This window comes from Diceros bicornis, chromosome 26 (genome assembly GCF_020826845.1).
Source record: "Diceros bicornis minor isolate mBicDic1 chromosome 26, mDicBic1.mat.cur, whole genome shotgun sequence".
Lineage (NCBI taxonomy): Eukaryota > Metazoa > Chordata > Mammalia > Perissodactyla > Rhinocerotidae > Diceros > Diceros bicornis.
In genome coordinates, this window is record NC_080765.1 from 8,669,011 (window position 1) to 8,684,023 (window position 15,013).

At 43.0% G+C, this 15,013-nt stretch overlaps 1 protein-coding gene and 1 long non-coding RNA gene across 6 annotated transcripts in view; one reads left to right on the plus strand and one right to left on the minus strand.

The window, feature by feature from the left end:
• Window positions 1–2,137: 2,137 nt before the first annotated feature.
• LOC131422248 (uncharacterized) lies at window positions 2,138–3,432 on the minus strand. Its single transcript, XR_009224052.1, has 2 exons — window positions 2,979–3,432; window positions 2,138–2,409 (listed from the first exon to the last, which is right to left on the minus strand). It is a non-coding gene; the product is annotated as an uncharacterized LOC131422248 (long non-coding RNA).
• Window positions 3,289–15,013, plus strand: part of USP42 (ubiquitin specific peptidase 42) — a 43,161-nt gene continuing 31,436 nt past the window's right edge. For 2 of the 5 annotated variants that reach the window (XM_058569315.1, XM_058569311.1), the window contains exons 1-3: window positions 5,191–5,274; window positions 8,007–8,256; window positions 10,809–11,009. In XM_058569315.1, the coding sequence (XP_058425298.1) occupies window positions 8,016–8,256; window positions 10,809–11,009 (442 nt within the window). In that variant the 5' untranslated portion in view covers window positions 5,191–5,274; window positions 8,007–8,015. Of the gene's footprint in view, window positions 3,363–3,819; window positions 3,874–5,190; window positions 5,275–8,006; window positions 8,257–10,808; window positions 11,010–15,013 lie in introns of those variants that run through there. The other 3 variants (XM_058569312.1, XM_058569314.1, XM_058569313.1) reach the window with 3 other exon arrangements.

The window sequence follows — 15,013 nt, forward strand, 5'->3', positions numbered from 1 at the left end:
CACGGAATACAGTCAGCTGGTAGCATCTGTTCTAGCATATTCACTTCCTTGAGCCTATTGATTCCTTCCTCCCCTGTCTACCACGGAAGTCATGGCATCTCGACTTCATTTAATGGGGCTCATTTCTTTTGCAAAGTACCATCCATACAGAGTATCAGAGCCAGCCCACTCAGGGCCCTTGCCAAAGTGTTAGATCTATGTTATGGAAGAGTGCCCCATATCTACAAACTCTCCCATATCCCCGCCTCCCCCTTGATCTAGCCCACTTGGGATCCATTTTCAGGCTTCTTTCCAGTTCCTGCTGTTATATATTAACCGGGTCCTGCAGCTCCTTCAACATATAATTCCACTCCTCCCTAAGCAGGCAGAACACATACCTAGTCAGGTCAAACTGAGACCTAACTGTAGTGATTGGTCTAGTGGCCATGGGGGCTATGGAGGCAGATCCTGAAGAATGCATTGTCTTGTAGGGTACCTGCGTCATGTGTATAGTCTTCAGGTTAGGGAGTGGGAGTGGGCCACTTCTGCAGGCCCAAAGGTTTCAGAGGAGTCTGAAGTTCTGCTGTGGTTAGATTCTCATCCTTAGTCTTATCCCACCTCTTCCTTATCAGAGCCCTGCCTTTGGTGTTAGAAACTGACCATGGCTGAGGAGTCAACCATTTCTAAAGTTCTGCTCCTTTTAAATGAACCTTAGCCTGGTCGCCAGGACTGTCTGCCCTCTGACTGCAGGTAGTGGTTGCAGCAGCCTGCTAAGGAGGCTCTCTGGCTTGCATGCTTTGCTTTATATTGATGACTGACGGCCCGGAGCCATTTTCCCTCTTTAAAGCATCAGTGGCCACCCAATTTCACAGTTCTTTTAATTACTATTTCCCCCATGTCCTCAAACACCAGAGAGATTGAATAAGCCAACGCATCCCCTTCTACCCACCTCCCATCCCTGTTCCTGCCAGGTGGGAGCCTTACACAACTGCACAGCTATCAGTGTCCCACCTGTCACCTGGAATCCTATCCTTAGACTCGGCTTCTCAGGACCATTCCTGGTGCCGACTGTCTTAAGCCAGGCTACCTAGAAGCCGGGCTTGAGACAGAATTCAGGTGCATGTGATATGTTGAGGGAATGCTCTGGGGAGAAAGGGAATGAAAGAAGGGAAGGGGGTTAAGCAAGGATGTAGTCTCAGTGGGAGATCCACTGGGAGTCCACTGGAGGATGAAACACACCCAAGACTGGTCACAACTTGAGGCAAGGCCGTTCTGAACCTCTACGTCAGTGAGCCGTTGATGTAGGCTGTAAGGGGGTAGGTGTGGTTAACCACCCCACGAGGCAACTCCCCTTCAGCCAAGAACAGTTGTCAGAAGAAGGGGGCGGCTGTGGGTTATTAGTGGCTAACACTCCTAGCAGCTGGGAGGGGAATGGATGGGTGTGTCAGCCAGCAAAGGGGATCTGGTTAGGGCTTAACAACGCCACTACAGGCTCCCTGAGCGTCTGGAGGTCCTTGGGAAATCTGATTTGTTCCTCTTTGACATCTTTTGCTCTTTGATCATGTTATCACCGGGACTGGGAGGTGAAGCACTTGGAGTCGGTTTGCCTCTAGCATAAAGACAGTTTTGGTAAAGGCAACTGGCTAAGTCATCTCTGGAGGTCACACAGCTTGTAAGAACAGAAGGAAAGTGAAATCTCCAAAGAGCATTCACTTTGGATTAAGCTCTGGTCTGGAGGAAAACGAGCTTCTGGGGCAAGTTTGCTTCCTATCTCAGCCCAAGACCCAGCTGTTTGAAGGCAGGGACTTCCTAATATCCTTTGTAACTTCTCCATTTATGTCGTCAGTTTGCTGTAATAAGCGGCACTGAAACTTATTGGAAAAGGCCCTCTACGTTTGCTTTCAAGGCAGGGAGGAAGGTGCAGGGGGCTGTGCTTTGCAACCCCCCCCCCCCAAGCTTGTTCTGGGTAGGGAATGCTAAGGGATGGTTTTTAAAAAAAATCTCTATTCCTATCCGAGGTGCTCAGGTAACTGTATTAAGAGGCTGACTGCAGGGGCAGTTTGTCGAGAGAATGCAAAATGGAAATTGAAATTAGAAGCCAAACTTCTAATGTGACTTCCAAGGGAAGAATTTTGAAATATGTACCACAAAACTCAGGTGAATTTTAAGGTTTGGATCTTTAATTCTTCTCATTCTGAATTTAATCATCTGGAAGTCATTTGGAAAAGGCAAGAAAATTCCTGAGTCCATCCCTATGGCTATTCTGTTCTTGCAAATCTTAGTAGTGTTGTAAGGGCTGTGAAGGTGAAATTCCGTAACCATTCTTCATCAGGAATTAAGTTGTGGTGTTCATCCTGAAAGTGGGCACTGCATTTTGGAGGTTTGGAATTCACCTCTTCCTTTTTCGTTTCCTCAAGGTACTTCAGTGTTCTGCTCCAAACACACAACTGACATTGTAATGACTTCAGTGGCTTCTTTCCATAATAATAGTGAAATAAGTGCTATCATAAAAGATTTGTGCAATCTATAGGGGGAGTAATAAGATTCTGATGGAGGACTCAAGTAGGGCTTCATGGAAGAAGAGGCACGGGTAGGATTTCTATAAGCAGATGTAGCAGTGGGGTGTTTGCAGGAAAAAGTTTGTTATGGCTGGGACACATAAAAGAGGAAAGAGAATTGGAGACTTCAATATCAGGCAAAGGAGTTGAGTCTATTCTGTGGGCCAAGAAAGTGGCTGAAGGCTCTGAGGAGGGGAGCAACATCTAACCTGTGTTTTTGAAAGATAATCCTGGCCACAGTATGAAGCTGAGTGGGAGTGGACAGACTAGGAGAGCACCAGAAAGAAGACTGTGGGAATGGGCGTGGCGAGAGAAGAAAGGTTGCCTGGGGAGAGTCAGAATCAAGCCCCTGGGTAGGTCCGGGTGGGTGTGACTGTTGGGGGTTTGACCTTGTGAGGAGGGAGAGACAGAGGGAGGACTCAGGTTAGTGCAGGAGAGTACCTTGTCCTTAATCAAAGCAGGGAACCCAACGGGGAGGAGCAGGGTCGTGGTGGAGGGGAGATGCAACGATGAATCAATTAGTTCTCTGTGCGACCTCGCGATGGAGACATCCAATAAGTGTCTGGAAGTATGGACCTGGCACTCGGGAGCAAGAGCTGGTCTAGCAGCCCCAAAGACTGTGGAATGCTCGGATCTGAGATGAAATCGGGATGGGATGGGCAGGGGTCTGCCTTTTCTGGAGCCAGGTTTAAATTCTCCGCTTCCCGTCACACACAGTTGTGCAGTCAGATGGCGAGCTGGCGCTCCGCTGGGGCCGGCGTCCTTACATGCAGGCTCGCTAGGCCGAGGGACGAGCGCCGCAGTCCAGTGGCGAAGCGCGCGAAGGTTTGTACTTCACGTTTGGGGGACCCAGGCGCCCCGCGTCTGCTGTCCACTGCGCGGGCCTCCCGCCTCCCCTCGGGCTTCAGCCGCCCCACGCGGCGCGCTCCGCTCCCGCCGACGGCTCGGGGCAGGACCTCCCCGGCCCGCGCCGCGCGCCGTCAGCTCGGCCAATCAGCGCGCTCCTTCCGCGGCGCCCTGGCGCCCCAGTGACGCGCGCGCCAGCCTGCGCCCGCGGCGCTTTGGCGACGGCCCCTCCCGCGCTCGCCTGGCCCGTTAGCTGCGTGCCGCGCCTCTTGTGCGACGGCCCCTGGGCGGCGGCGGGTGCGGGCGCGGCCCTGGCGCGCCCCCTGGCGGCCCGGCGGGGCGCGGCGGGCGCGGCGCTGACCCGGAGGCGGCGGCGGCGGTGCCCGGATGGAGGCACGTCATTGTCCCCCGCCGGGCGGCTGGGCTGTGTGCGGCGGCGGCGGCGGCGGCGGCGGCCGAGGGGGATGGAGCGAGCGCCGAGCCGGGTCAGGTAAGCTCCCGCCTCTCCCGCCCGCCGCTGGCCGGCGTGGGGCCCGCGGAGCGCCTCGCTCGCCTGGGCCGCAGCTGGCCCGGCCGCCCCTCCGCCGGCGCGGCCCGCCGGGGGCTGGCGCGGCCCCTCTCCCGCCGCCCCCTCCGTAGCCGCGGGCCGCCTGGGACCCCGCCGCGCCGGTGGCAGCGCCGCCACTGCCGGCCGGGCCAGGCCGCTGGGGAGGGGGCGGAGGGGGCGGCGGCCGCGGCGGCCGGGCGCCGGGAGAGCGGGGCTGCGCGGGGAGGCCGGACCCCCCTGGTTGCCATGGACACTGCCCTCCACCCCCACCCGGCCCCTGCCCGCCCCCTCGGCCCGTGGGCCCGGCCTGGCGGGCGGCTGCGGGCGGCCTGGCCGGCACGGGTCCGCCGGGGTGGGCGTGTGCCGGCCGCCGGCCGAGGAGCCCGGCGTCCCCGGGCCGCCCGCCGCCCCCCGCGTGGCTGCCACCTCCCGCCCCCGAGCGCCCCTCGAAGCCCCGGGCTCGCCTCCCCGCCCCCGCTCCACCCCCTAAAGAGACAAACTTTCCCACCCGGGCGTCCCTCCGCGGCCCACCCGCCGCGCCGGTCAGCCCGCGCGGGGCCGTCCACCTGGCTCGTCCGCCGAGTGTCCGAGTTCCCCACGCCGGCCGCCGGGCGGAGCGGGCACCCTCGCGAGGAGGAGAGGGGAGGGCCGGCCCCCGCGGCGCGTCCCCAAAAGCGCGTGTGCCCCGGTCGCGGTCTTTATGCTTCGGGCAGGAAGAGCTAACTTACCTGGAGGGGGTTAGGGGGAGAGGGAGATCGGTTTGAAATGAAAATTTGACGGGACAGAAGTTTTACAATCTGGGACTTTAACCTCGCTATAATGAATGCAGTTGAGATTACTTTTGTTGAATAGCTCTTTTATATTCAGGGAGGCCTTAGGGCTTACTTGTTTATGGGAAAACATGTGGGTCATTTAAAGTAAATAACTCAAATAACAAATAACAATAAAACTAGTTGAAAAACTATTTAGTTAACGCCTCTTTTTCAAGGTAACGACGGTACGTACATTTTTGTAGCGTCTCAAAAAATTTTAGGACTTGTATATTTTAAACATAATTCTACTCTTTTGACTATTACTCAAAGTGCACAGAAGGTATGAATAATCAGTTTCACTTAATTGTTTTTATTTAGGGTCAGTTTCACTTTCTTTTTTTATGTCATTGAATTAAGTCTACCATGTCTGATTTATAAAGGTTTAAGGCTAGTCGTTTTGTTTACTTAAAAATAATTAAAACCAAGGTTGTGTCGTGTTAAAGCTTGTGTTTTTCTCTTTAAATAGAAATGCTACAGGAATGTGGGTTACATTGTTTATGAAGAAGCAGAGTGTAACAGTTTCTTTTTACAGGTATTGATACTATTACCTCAATGTATGTGGACTGCCACAGTGTTTGAATAGCGATATACTTTTTAAAAATGAAAAAAGAATAATGCATTCTTGCATTTGGTAGAAGTACCAAGGGAGAAATAACATATAAGGGACTGAGAATTTTAAGACTTTTGAATAAAAGATTGTACTTAAAGCAAAGGAAACACTTGTGAAGTCAATTTGTCTCATTCCTCTAGACACATCCAGCCTTGATTCATGTACTCGGTTTTTTTCAAACATGCTTTTGTAACTTTTTGTGTATCGTCATCAGATGTTGAGAGAAATTTTAACTTTTCATTGAAGTAGTTGCTTAAAAGTCCTGAGAGTTATAATAGTAATGTTTAGAAGCTTTACTGAGGAAAGAACCTGTAACCGTATGAATCCCAAGTCCGACACAATACTGTTTTCTAGAAAGGTTTTGTCTCTGTAGCAGATGGAATTTAGTTTGATACCTGATGGTTTTAGGGTAAGAATTCATACAAATGAAGACAATGCATGGTTTTGGTTTGTTTTCACAAAATTATAATGCTATATGGTTATTGATGACTGGTTGTATGTTTTCCTTAATTTTTTTCATTTAAGAAGCAACCTCCCCCCCCAAACAAAAGGGCAATTGGTGCAAATAAAATGGTTTTATTTGGCTATTTGTTAATGATTGTCCTCAAGGGATGTTTATCCCGGGAAAATCAAGGTTTTTGCTATTTAATGTTATTGTAAATCAGGCTAGATTACCTTTTCCTTATTACTCTACTTTGGCTTTCTTCTTCTTGCTTTTCCTCCTCCTCCTTCCTCCTGCTCTTTTGTTTTCTTGCTCTTGCCTCCACACTGTTGCATAATTTCTTTTGACTGTTAGATGAGGAAAGTGTAAACTTTATTTGGATAATAAGGTTCAAGCTTTCTTCCTGAATGAAGGTCCTATGTCTTAGGCTGATTTAAAATTTCAATTCAGTTTTTCTTATTTTATTAAGAGCTAATTAACACCTACTTTTCCATTTATACTTAAGAGTCCAAAAAATTTCTTAAGGTTATACTTTTTGGGGGGTGATAAGCATGTCTTAATTTCAAATTACAACAAAGTTCAGACTTAAAAAAAGCCTTATTGTGAGCAGACAGTGCATCATAACATTTGTCAAGGTGCTGTGTATGTGGGTGTTTATTATCCTTTTACTTTACTGTATTGCATATTTTTTTAAAACAAATTTTAAAGGTTATTCCTACTGCAGAGTTTTTTGAGGATTAAATGAGATACTGCGTATAAATCACTCAGCACAAGCTGGTGCTAAAAGCAAACACGAGTTGCTTCCTATCTCCAAGATTCATTCATTTGTTCAACACATGTATGGAAAGCTTTCCCTATGCCAGGTCTGGAGATATAAATAAGAACATGATGGAGAGCAGCAAGTAAAACTGCTGTGGAGTAGGTGCGCAGTGCTACTATAGAAATTAGCACAAGGGTGCCAGAGGAGCTTCTAGGAGGGGTTCTAACCCTGTCTTGGTGGGAGGGGGTGTCAAGGAAAGCGTCTCAGAAAAGATGAATTCTAAACTGAGAAGTGGAAGCGTTAACTGGCCAGAGATGGAAGGATGGAAGAGAGTTAGGTAAAAAAAGAATAGCATGTGCAGACTCCAGAGAGAGCAGGTGGGAGTGGAACACAGGAAATGTGTGAAGAGGTTCCCAGGTCAGGCACTGTCAAGTCAAGGTGTTAGGATGTTGTGCTGGGGGCAGCCAGGGGCATACCTGAAAGGTATCTGCAGAGGGGTAGCATACTACGTGTGGTTGCCAGTGGGCCATTTTGGAAACATTCCTGAAGGTAGTCTGTTGGCTAGGTTAGTGTAGCCAGAAGGAACCCCTGCCGGGAATGTTGTACGTGGTGCTTAGTCCCAGTTGCTGACTAGTTTGGGTTATAGTTGCTCCATTTTATAGACCTTGTGGATTCTGTCCAATCTCTTATAGATCCATTATGAAAATTGAGTAAGTTCGTGTATGTTCTGTGATTAACACAATGCTCAGCACATAGAAAATGCTCAATTAGTGGTAACCGTAAGATTTTAAAATAGGATTCAGAGAGTAAATTATTAAGTACTTTTATAACGTGTATTTGTGTTCAAGTTCAATGTCAGTAATGTCTTATGGGCTTCATTTAAGTAATAAATGAGCCTTTTCAGGAAAATGTGTTTCAAAGGTGAGACTTCCTATATTTTAAAAGACGTATTTCAAATAATGTCATTTTGGACTTCAAGCTCAAAATTAAAGCTAGATTTTCTCTTCATGTATTTGCAACTTTTCCATGAGGACTTAATATATCAGTTGAAAATTGAGTCAAATGTATTAGTGCATTTCGTGTTCTAGTTTTAAGCAATAGAAAGAAAAAATACAGGTACTTGGTAAATGCATAGAATTGGAAATTGAGGTACCTGATTATAATAAACTGAAATATCAGACTTTTAGGGGGTATGGAATAGAATGAAAAGATCTAATCAAATACTTCATTGAGGATTTTATGATTAAAAATTGTTGACACCTTCAGATTAGTAGAATGCTAAATGTCCCAAGGAAATGATTACAAGGTTAAAAAATACTGTTGATTTTCTATTTGGGTGATTTGTTTGAATAATTAAAAATAGCTAAGATAACTTTCCAGGATCTAATGGTAGAATAAGTGGACTACTTTTCCCACCTTATGAAATGAATGTATGCTTTTTGTCTTTTGCAGAATTGAACAATGACCATAGTTGACAAAGCTTCTGAATCTTCAGACCCATCAGCCTATCAGAATCAGCCTGGCAGTTCTGAGGCGGTCTCACCTGGAGACATGGATGCAGGTTCTGCCAGCTGGGGTGCTGTGTCTTCCTTAAATGATGTTTCAAATCACACGCTTTCTTTAGGACCAGTACCTGGTGCTGTAGTTTATTCAAGTTCATCTGTACCTGATAAATCAAAACCTTCACCACAAAAGGACCAAGGTACTACTTTTTAAGAGTCACCCCAAGAAACTCCTGTATAAATGCTGTCAATGGCTTGGTAGTTTTCAGACAGGGGCTTAGTTTGCAAGGCATATTGCCACCTGAATGGCGAGCAGAGTTACGTCATTTGATGGGCTTCATTTTCCGTTGCTGCTTGTTCATGATTAACATATGTATCATAACAGGGTAGATTATTTTTAGTTACTGTGGTATTTGTAGTTTCTTTTATTCCTAATTTTTTTGAAGGATAAACTTTATCTTGGTGAGAATTGAGATGGGCAAGCATTTCGTTAACTTGTCAGTTAACTATAGTTCACTAAATAGATATCTGTCTTAAGAATGTGAAGATGTTTTTAAAAATGGTTGCCTTTAACAAATGGGCTCAACCCAACTGTTTTGGGTGATTTTTTTTTGCCAGTTAAAATCGTCTCTAGTAATAAAGCTCTTTGAAAGAAAACAGATAATGTAAATGTTACATTTGTTGAAACTATGTAAATGTAGTTACATTTGTTAAAACTCATCCAGATAAATAAGACATTGACACTATAGTTGGTACTTCTAAGACTTTTGGATTTGGAAACTTGGAAATGAAAAGAAAATTGATTAGTTCCTACTCAGAACGTTGTTTGGCTTAGAATAATTTGGCCCTTTTATTGTTCTGAGTCCTCTTAATCAGTGTGATATTGTGATGTGGGAGTGGGTGGTGTGAATTGCTGAAGGGGGGAGTTTATATCACAAAACAAATAGTTTAACTGAATGTTGAATGTTATGCATAGAGGTTTAAAGACCTTCACCATCAAGACTTTCCCACCGGACGTCTTCTCACAGACTCTAGCCTCCTGTCACCTTGCTGGGCTCCTCTCTCTCCCTCAGGACTTAGCTCACAGTGCCCTGCCTTGCCCTTTTCCGGGCCTTTGTCCCACTCTACAGACTCATTTCTCTTTCCCTAATTTTGCTCTCCATTCCCCATCAAGCTGAAGCCTGGCCTTGCATATTTAAATACTCATTAATATCTCTATTAAAATACAGAACCATCCTCTGGGCGTCTTGATCTACGGTAGCACTGAGGACCTGGCACTTTTGAAAAAGTAGTCTTGTTGTGGGTAATTTTGAACTTTCCGAAATAAGTTGTTTTTTGAGCTTCACCTGAGTTCTGTTAGCATAATTCTCATTAGTAATTTGTTTATAAGTCTTAAAAATAGATAAAAATCAAGCCAGCCCTGAGGGCCTGGTGGTTAAAGTTCAGTGCTCTCACCACTTTGGCAGCCTGGGTTTGCTTCCCGGTCTCAGAACTACACCACTCGTCTGTCAGTTGCCATGCTGCAGCAGTGGCTCACATAGAAGAACTAGAAGGACTTACAGCTAGAATATACAACTAAGCACTGGGGCAAGAGGAAGATTGGCAACGAATGTTAGCTCAGGGCAAATCTTCCCTGCAAAAAAAAAAAAAAAAAGATGAAAATCTTTTTAGACCATGTATAATACACTTATGAGTGTGTATAGTGATGCCCAACAGCCTAAATACAGAGCCTGTTTCCTTCCTGGTAAAATGAGGAGGGTGTCATTACCAACTCTCAGCATTGAGACTATCTATCTGACAGCTGGTAAGGACTCAGTAAGTGAGATGATGATGAAGATGACAGTGATGGTGGTGGTACTGAATATAAGCATCCATAGCAAATGCTATAGAGAATTGACATATCCTGCACTTTTTATTGACTGTGTTGTTGTTTATTTATTTTTAAAGCTTTCTATTATGAAAAATGTTAAGTACATATAAAAGAGTAATAATAATGAACTCGCATGTACCCATCAGTCAACTTTGACATGTATCAACTCATGGCCAATTATACCTCCACCCACATACTCCTTTCCCCCTCCATCATTTTAAAGCAAATCCAAGACTTCATATTTTATTTATAAATATTTTAGTGCATATATCTGAATAATTCTTTTCTAAAAATCAAAACATCTTTATATTAAAAATCTAGTCAATGTTCAAATTTCCCTGGTTGTCCTATAATTTTTTTTTTTAACAGGTGGCTGTTGAAATCAACATCCAAACAAAGTCTACACTTTGCATTTGGTGGATGTCTTTTAAGTTTCTTTTTTTCTTTTTTTGCTGTGGAAGGTTAGCCCTGAGCTAACATCTGTGCCAATCTTCCTCTCTTTTGTATGTGGGTCACCACCACAGCATGGCTGACGAGTGGTGTAGGTCTGCGCCCAGGATCCAAACCTGTGAACCCAGGCCACCGAAGTGGACTGTGCCAAACTTAACCACTATGCCACGGGGCTGGCCCTAAGTTTCTTTTAATCTGTAATTCCTCATCCTTTTTGTCCTTGCAATTTATTTATTGAAGAAACTAAATCATTCAGAGTTTCCCACATCCTGGCTTCTGTCTTTTAAAATGTCCCTTTCTCCCCTGTATTTCTGGTTAGCCAATAATTAGATTTAGAATCTTGATCAGATTCAAGTTTGATGTGTTGCCATTTATTTAGCTTCAGAGGCCTGCAAAGCTTTGTTTTTAAATATTTGTTGTTCATTTTTCTAGCCCTAGGTGATGGCATTGCTCCTCCTCAAAAAGTTCTTTTCCCATCTGAGAAGATTTGTCTTAAGTGGCAACAAACTCACAGAGTTGGAGCTGGGCTCCAGAATTTGGGCAATACCTGTTTTGCCAACGCAGCGTTGCAGTGTTTAACTTACACACCGCCTCTCGCCAATTACATGCTATCACATGAACACTCCAAGACATGTAAGTGTTCTGTTACGTTATGTGTGTAGTGTTGTGGTGTATGCTAACCTACTTTCATGTTTTTTCTCTGAAATGAAAGTGAAGAATTAAGCCAAGAGTTCTATGGTCACTAAGAAGTTGGTTTATTCTTCTAAAAACCACATAGGAAGACTCTTAAGATTTGTATTCAGGTTGCATAAAAAGCATTTTGTACCTAATTTGACCTGTGAAGTTATTTAAAAAGAAACATATTTTATCAGCATTTGGCATTTCTGAACCCCCTGCTGGCTTTCTACACTTGCTAAAAAAGGTGATGTAAATGTCTGCCGCCGCCAGCTTGGGACAAACAGGGTTAAGAAATCCTGCCTCTGCTGGCATCCATCCTGGGTTGTGAGGCTTGATTCACTTGCAGGCTTGTAAGCCTTAGTGGAGAGGAACCTCTTGTTACTGCCCCCAACCTCCTGGAAATTCATCCAGGACTTTCCCTTTGGCATGTGAGAGCTCAGTTTTCAATCTAAGGGGCAGGAAATCAGTTAAAACATATTATGTCTTTAATTAGGTGAAAGCCAACTCAGTGGTTGACAAGCGAAATTCAGAATTTAGAACATATCTGTTTTTTGACGTTTTGACCTTGTACATCTATTGTAAATATCCTTCATCCTTTATAAATGAAATCTCCCTGTTTTTTGATCTACATTACTGCTCAGATTTGTGTGTATGTTCAGGTCCTAGTCATTAATTATCAGGATGATAACCCCTTGGTTTCTTTTTGCATAGTTCTTTACTTAATGGAGAATTTAAACTGGTTCTTTTAAAATGGTTTCCTCCCCCCTCCCAAAAGAGCAAAATAATGCTTGTAAAGAATTTGGAAAGTGCAGAAAAATTTAAAGAAACCAAAGGAAAGTCTCCTTATATCTTGCTGCCAAGGAGTTTTAAGTTACAGAATGAACGTTCTGTGTGCTCTCATTTTTCTCCTTTTCCAAGTCCATAATTCATTCCCCACAGAAAGCTTTCCTGTCACTTTTGCACTTAATGAAAGTAGGGTGTGGATGAATACCCAGCACTGGCACCTGGACAGCGAGAGAGAGGACCAAGACAAAAATTCAGAGGCTCCGGGTGTCCAGAATTAGATGCCTATCTTTTATGTTGTTGGTAGTTTTCTGTCTTTCTCTCGGCTTTCCCAGCTTTATTGAGATATAGTTGATAAACAGTAAATTGTAAATATTTGATGTACAATTTGATGCCTTTTGACATTTGTATACACCCATGAAACTATCACCACAATTAAGGTAATGAACATATTCATGACCCCCTAAAGTTTCCTAGTGCTCCTTTGAAGTCACTTCCTTCCACCCCTTCCTGTCCTTCATCCCCTCTACCCCAGGCAATCACTGATATGCTTTCTGTCTACTATTGATTAGTTTATATTTTCTAGAATGTCATATAAGTGGATTTATACAGTATCTATTGTTATATTGCCTGGCTTTTTTCACTCAGCACAATTATTTCAGCATTATTGCATGTTGATGCATATATCGATAGTTAGTTTTTATTGCTGAGTAGTATTCCGTTGTATGGATGTACGACAATTTGTTTCTCCATTCACCTCGATGGACTTTTGGGTTGTTTGCCATTTTTGGCCATCACAGATTAAGCTGCTATGAACATTTGTAAACAAGTCTTTGTAAGGACATGTTTTCATTTGTCTTAGGTAAATACCTAGGAGTAAAATGTCTTGGTCCTGTAGTGTGTGCACTTAATTTTAAGATACTGCTAAACTGATTCCCAAAGGAATTGTGGTATTTTACATGCCCACTAGCAAGGAATTAAAGACCCATTGGCTCCATATCTCCCCTAATAGTTGATGTGCTCAGTCTTTTCAATTTTAGCCATTCTAATAGGTGTGTAGTATAGTTGTATCTTACTGTAGTTTTAATTTGCACTTCCCTAATGAATAATGATATTGAACATCTTTCCATATGGTTATTTGCATCTATATATTTGCTTTGCCTGTTCATATCTTTTGTCTGATTTAAAATTGGGTAGTTTTCTTATTGTCGAGTATTGAGAGTTCTTTATATATTCTGAACAGAAGTCCATTATCAGATATGTAATTTACAAATATTATCTCCCAGTCTGGAGAAAATATTCTTTTTACACTGTCTTTTGAAAAGTACGTTTTTAGTTTTGAAGAATTCCTCTTCATTATTTTTTCTTTTTATCAATTGTGCTTTATGTGTTATATTAAGAAATCTTTGCCTAACTAGAGGTCACAAAGATTTTCTTTATATTTTCTTCTAGAAGTTTTGTAGTTTTAGCTTTTATATTTAGGTCCATGGTCTATTTTGAGTTAATTTTTATTTGTTGTGTGAAGAATGGATCGATGTTCATGTTTTTCAATATGCATATCCAATTGTTCCAGCACTATTTGTTCAAAAGATAGTCCTTTCTCCGCTAAATTGTCTTTGCAACTTTATCAAAAATCAATTGGCCATATATATATGTATCTATTTCTGGACTCTATATTCTGTTACACTGATCCACTGTCTGTCTTGACACCATAACACATTGTCTTGATTACTATATATGTAAAAGTTTTGAAGTCAGGTAAGTCCTCGAACAACTACGTTTTCAAAGTTTTTTTGGCTGTTCTTGGTCCTTTGCATCTCCAAATGAATTTTGGATTCTATTTGTCAATTTCTACAAAAAAAGCTTCCTGGGACTTTGATTGGGGTTGCGTTGAATCCATAAATCAATTTGAGATGAATTGACATCTAAACAATGTTGTCTTCTGACCCACAAACATGGTATACGTCTCCATTTATTTAGATTATCTTTAATTTTTCTTAGCAATATTGTTTAGTTTTCAATATACAAGTATAATGTGTACATTTTTAATCAGATTTATCCCTATTTTGTATTTTTGAAAGCTGTTATAAGTGGTAATGTGGTAATATTTTTTGAATTGCAGTTTCTGATTGTTTATTGCTAGCATATGGAAATACAATTGATTTTTGGATGTTGATCTTGTGTCTTGCAACCTTACTAAACTCACTTATTAATTTTAATAGTGTTTTTTTAAAAAAGATTCCTTAAGATTTTATATAGAGACAATCATATGATCTGTCAATAAGGAAAATTCTAGTTCTTCATTTCCAGTCTGCAGGTTCTTTATTTTTTTTTCTTGCTGTAATGCACTGGCCAGTACCTCCATTACAGTGTTGAATAGATATAGTGAGAGTAGATATCAATGTCACTTTCTTGACCTGAGAGGAAAAGTAGTTTTTCGCTTTTAAGTATTGTGTCGGCTGTAGATTTTTTATAGACTCCCTTTACCATGTTGAGTGTTCTTGAATGTTAAGCCAAACTTGCGTTCCTGAGATGAGCCCCACTTGGTCATGATGTATTATCTTTTACATATATCATTGGATTTGTGAAAATTTTTTAAATTTTATATTCATGAGGGATATTATTCTGTAGTTTCTTTTCTTATAATGCCTTTGTCTGGTTTTGGCATCAGAATAATGGTGGTATCAGGGAATATGTTTGGATGTGTTTTGCAATAGTCCCTCCTTACCTGCAAGGGATACATTCCAAGACCTCCAGCAGATGTCTGAAACCACTGATAGTACTGAACCCTGTATATGCTATGTTTTTTCCTATTCATACTTAACCTGTGATAAAGTTTAATTTGTAAATTAGACACAGTAAGAGGTTCACAACAATAGCTTCTCTCTGGCATATCTGAATTGCCAACATCACTCCTTTTGCGCTTTGGGACCATTATTACGTAAAATAAGGGTTACTTTAAACAAGCTCTGCGATACCTCCACAGTTGATCTGATAACTGGGAAGACTATGTCATAAGTGACTAACGGGCAGGTAGCTTATGCAGCGTGGATATGCTGGACAAAGGGGTGATTCATGTCCTGGGTGGGACGGAGTGGGATGGCGCACGATTTCATCATACTGCTCAGAATGGCCTGCAGTTTAAAACTTAAATTGTTTATTTCTGGAATTTTCCA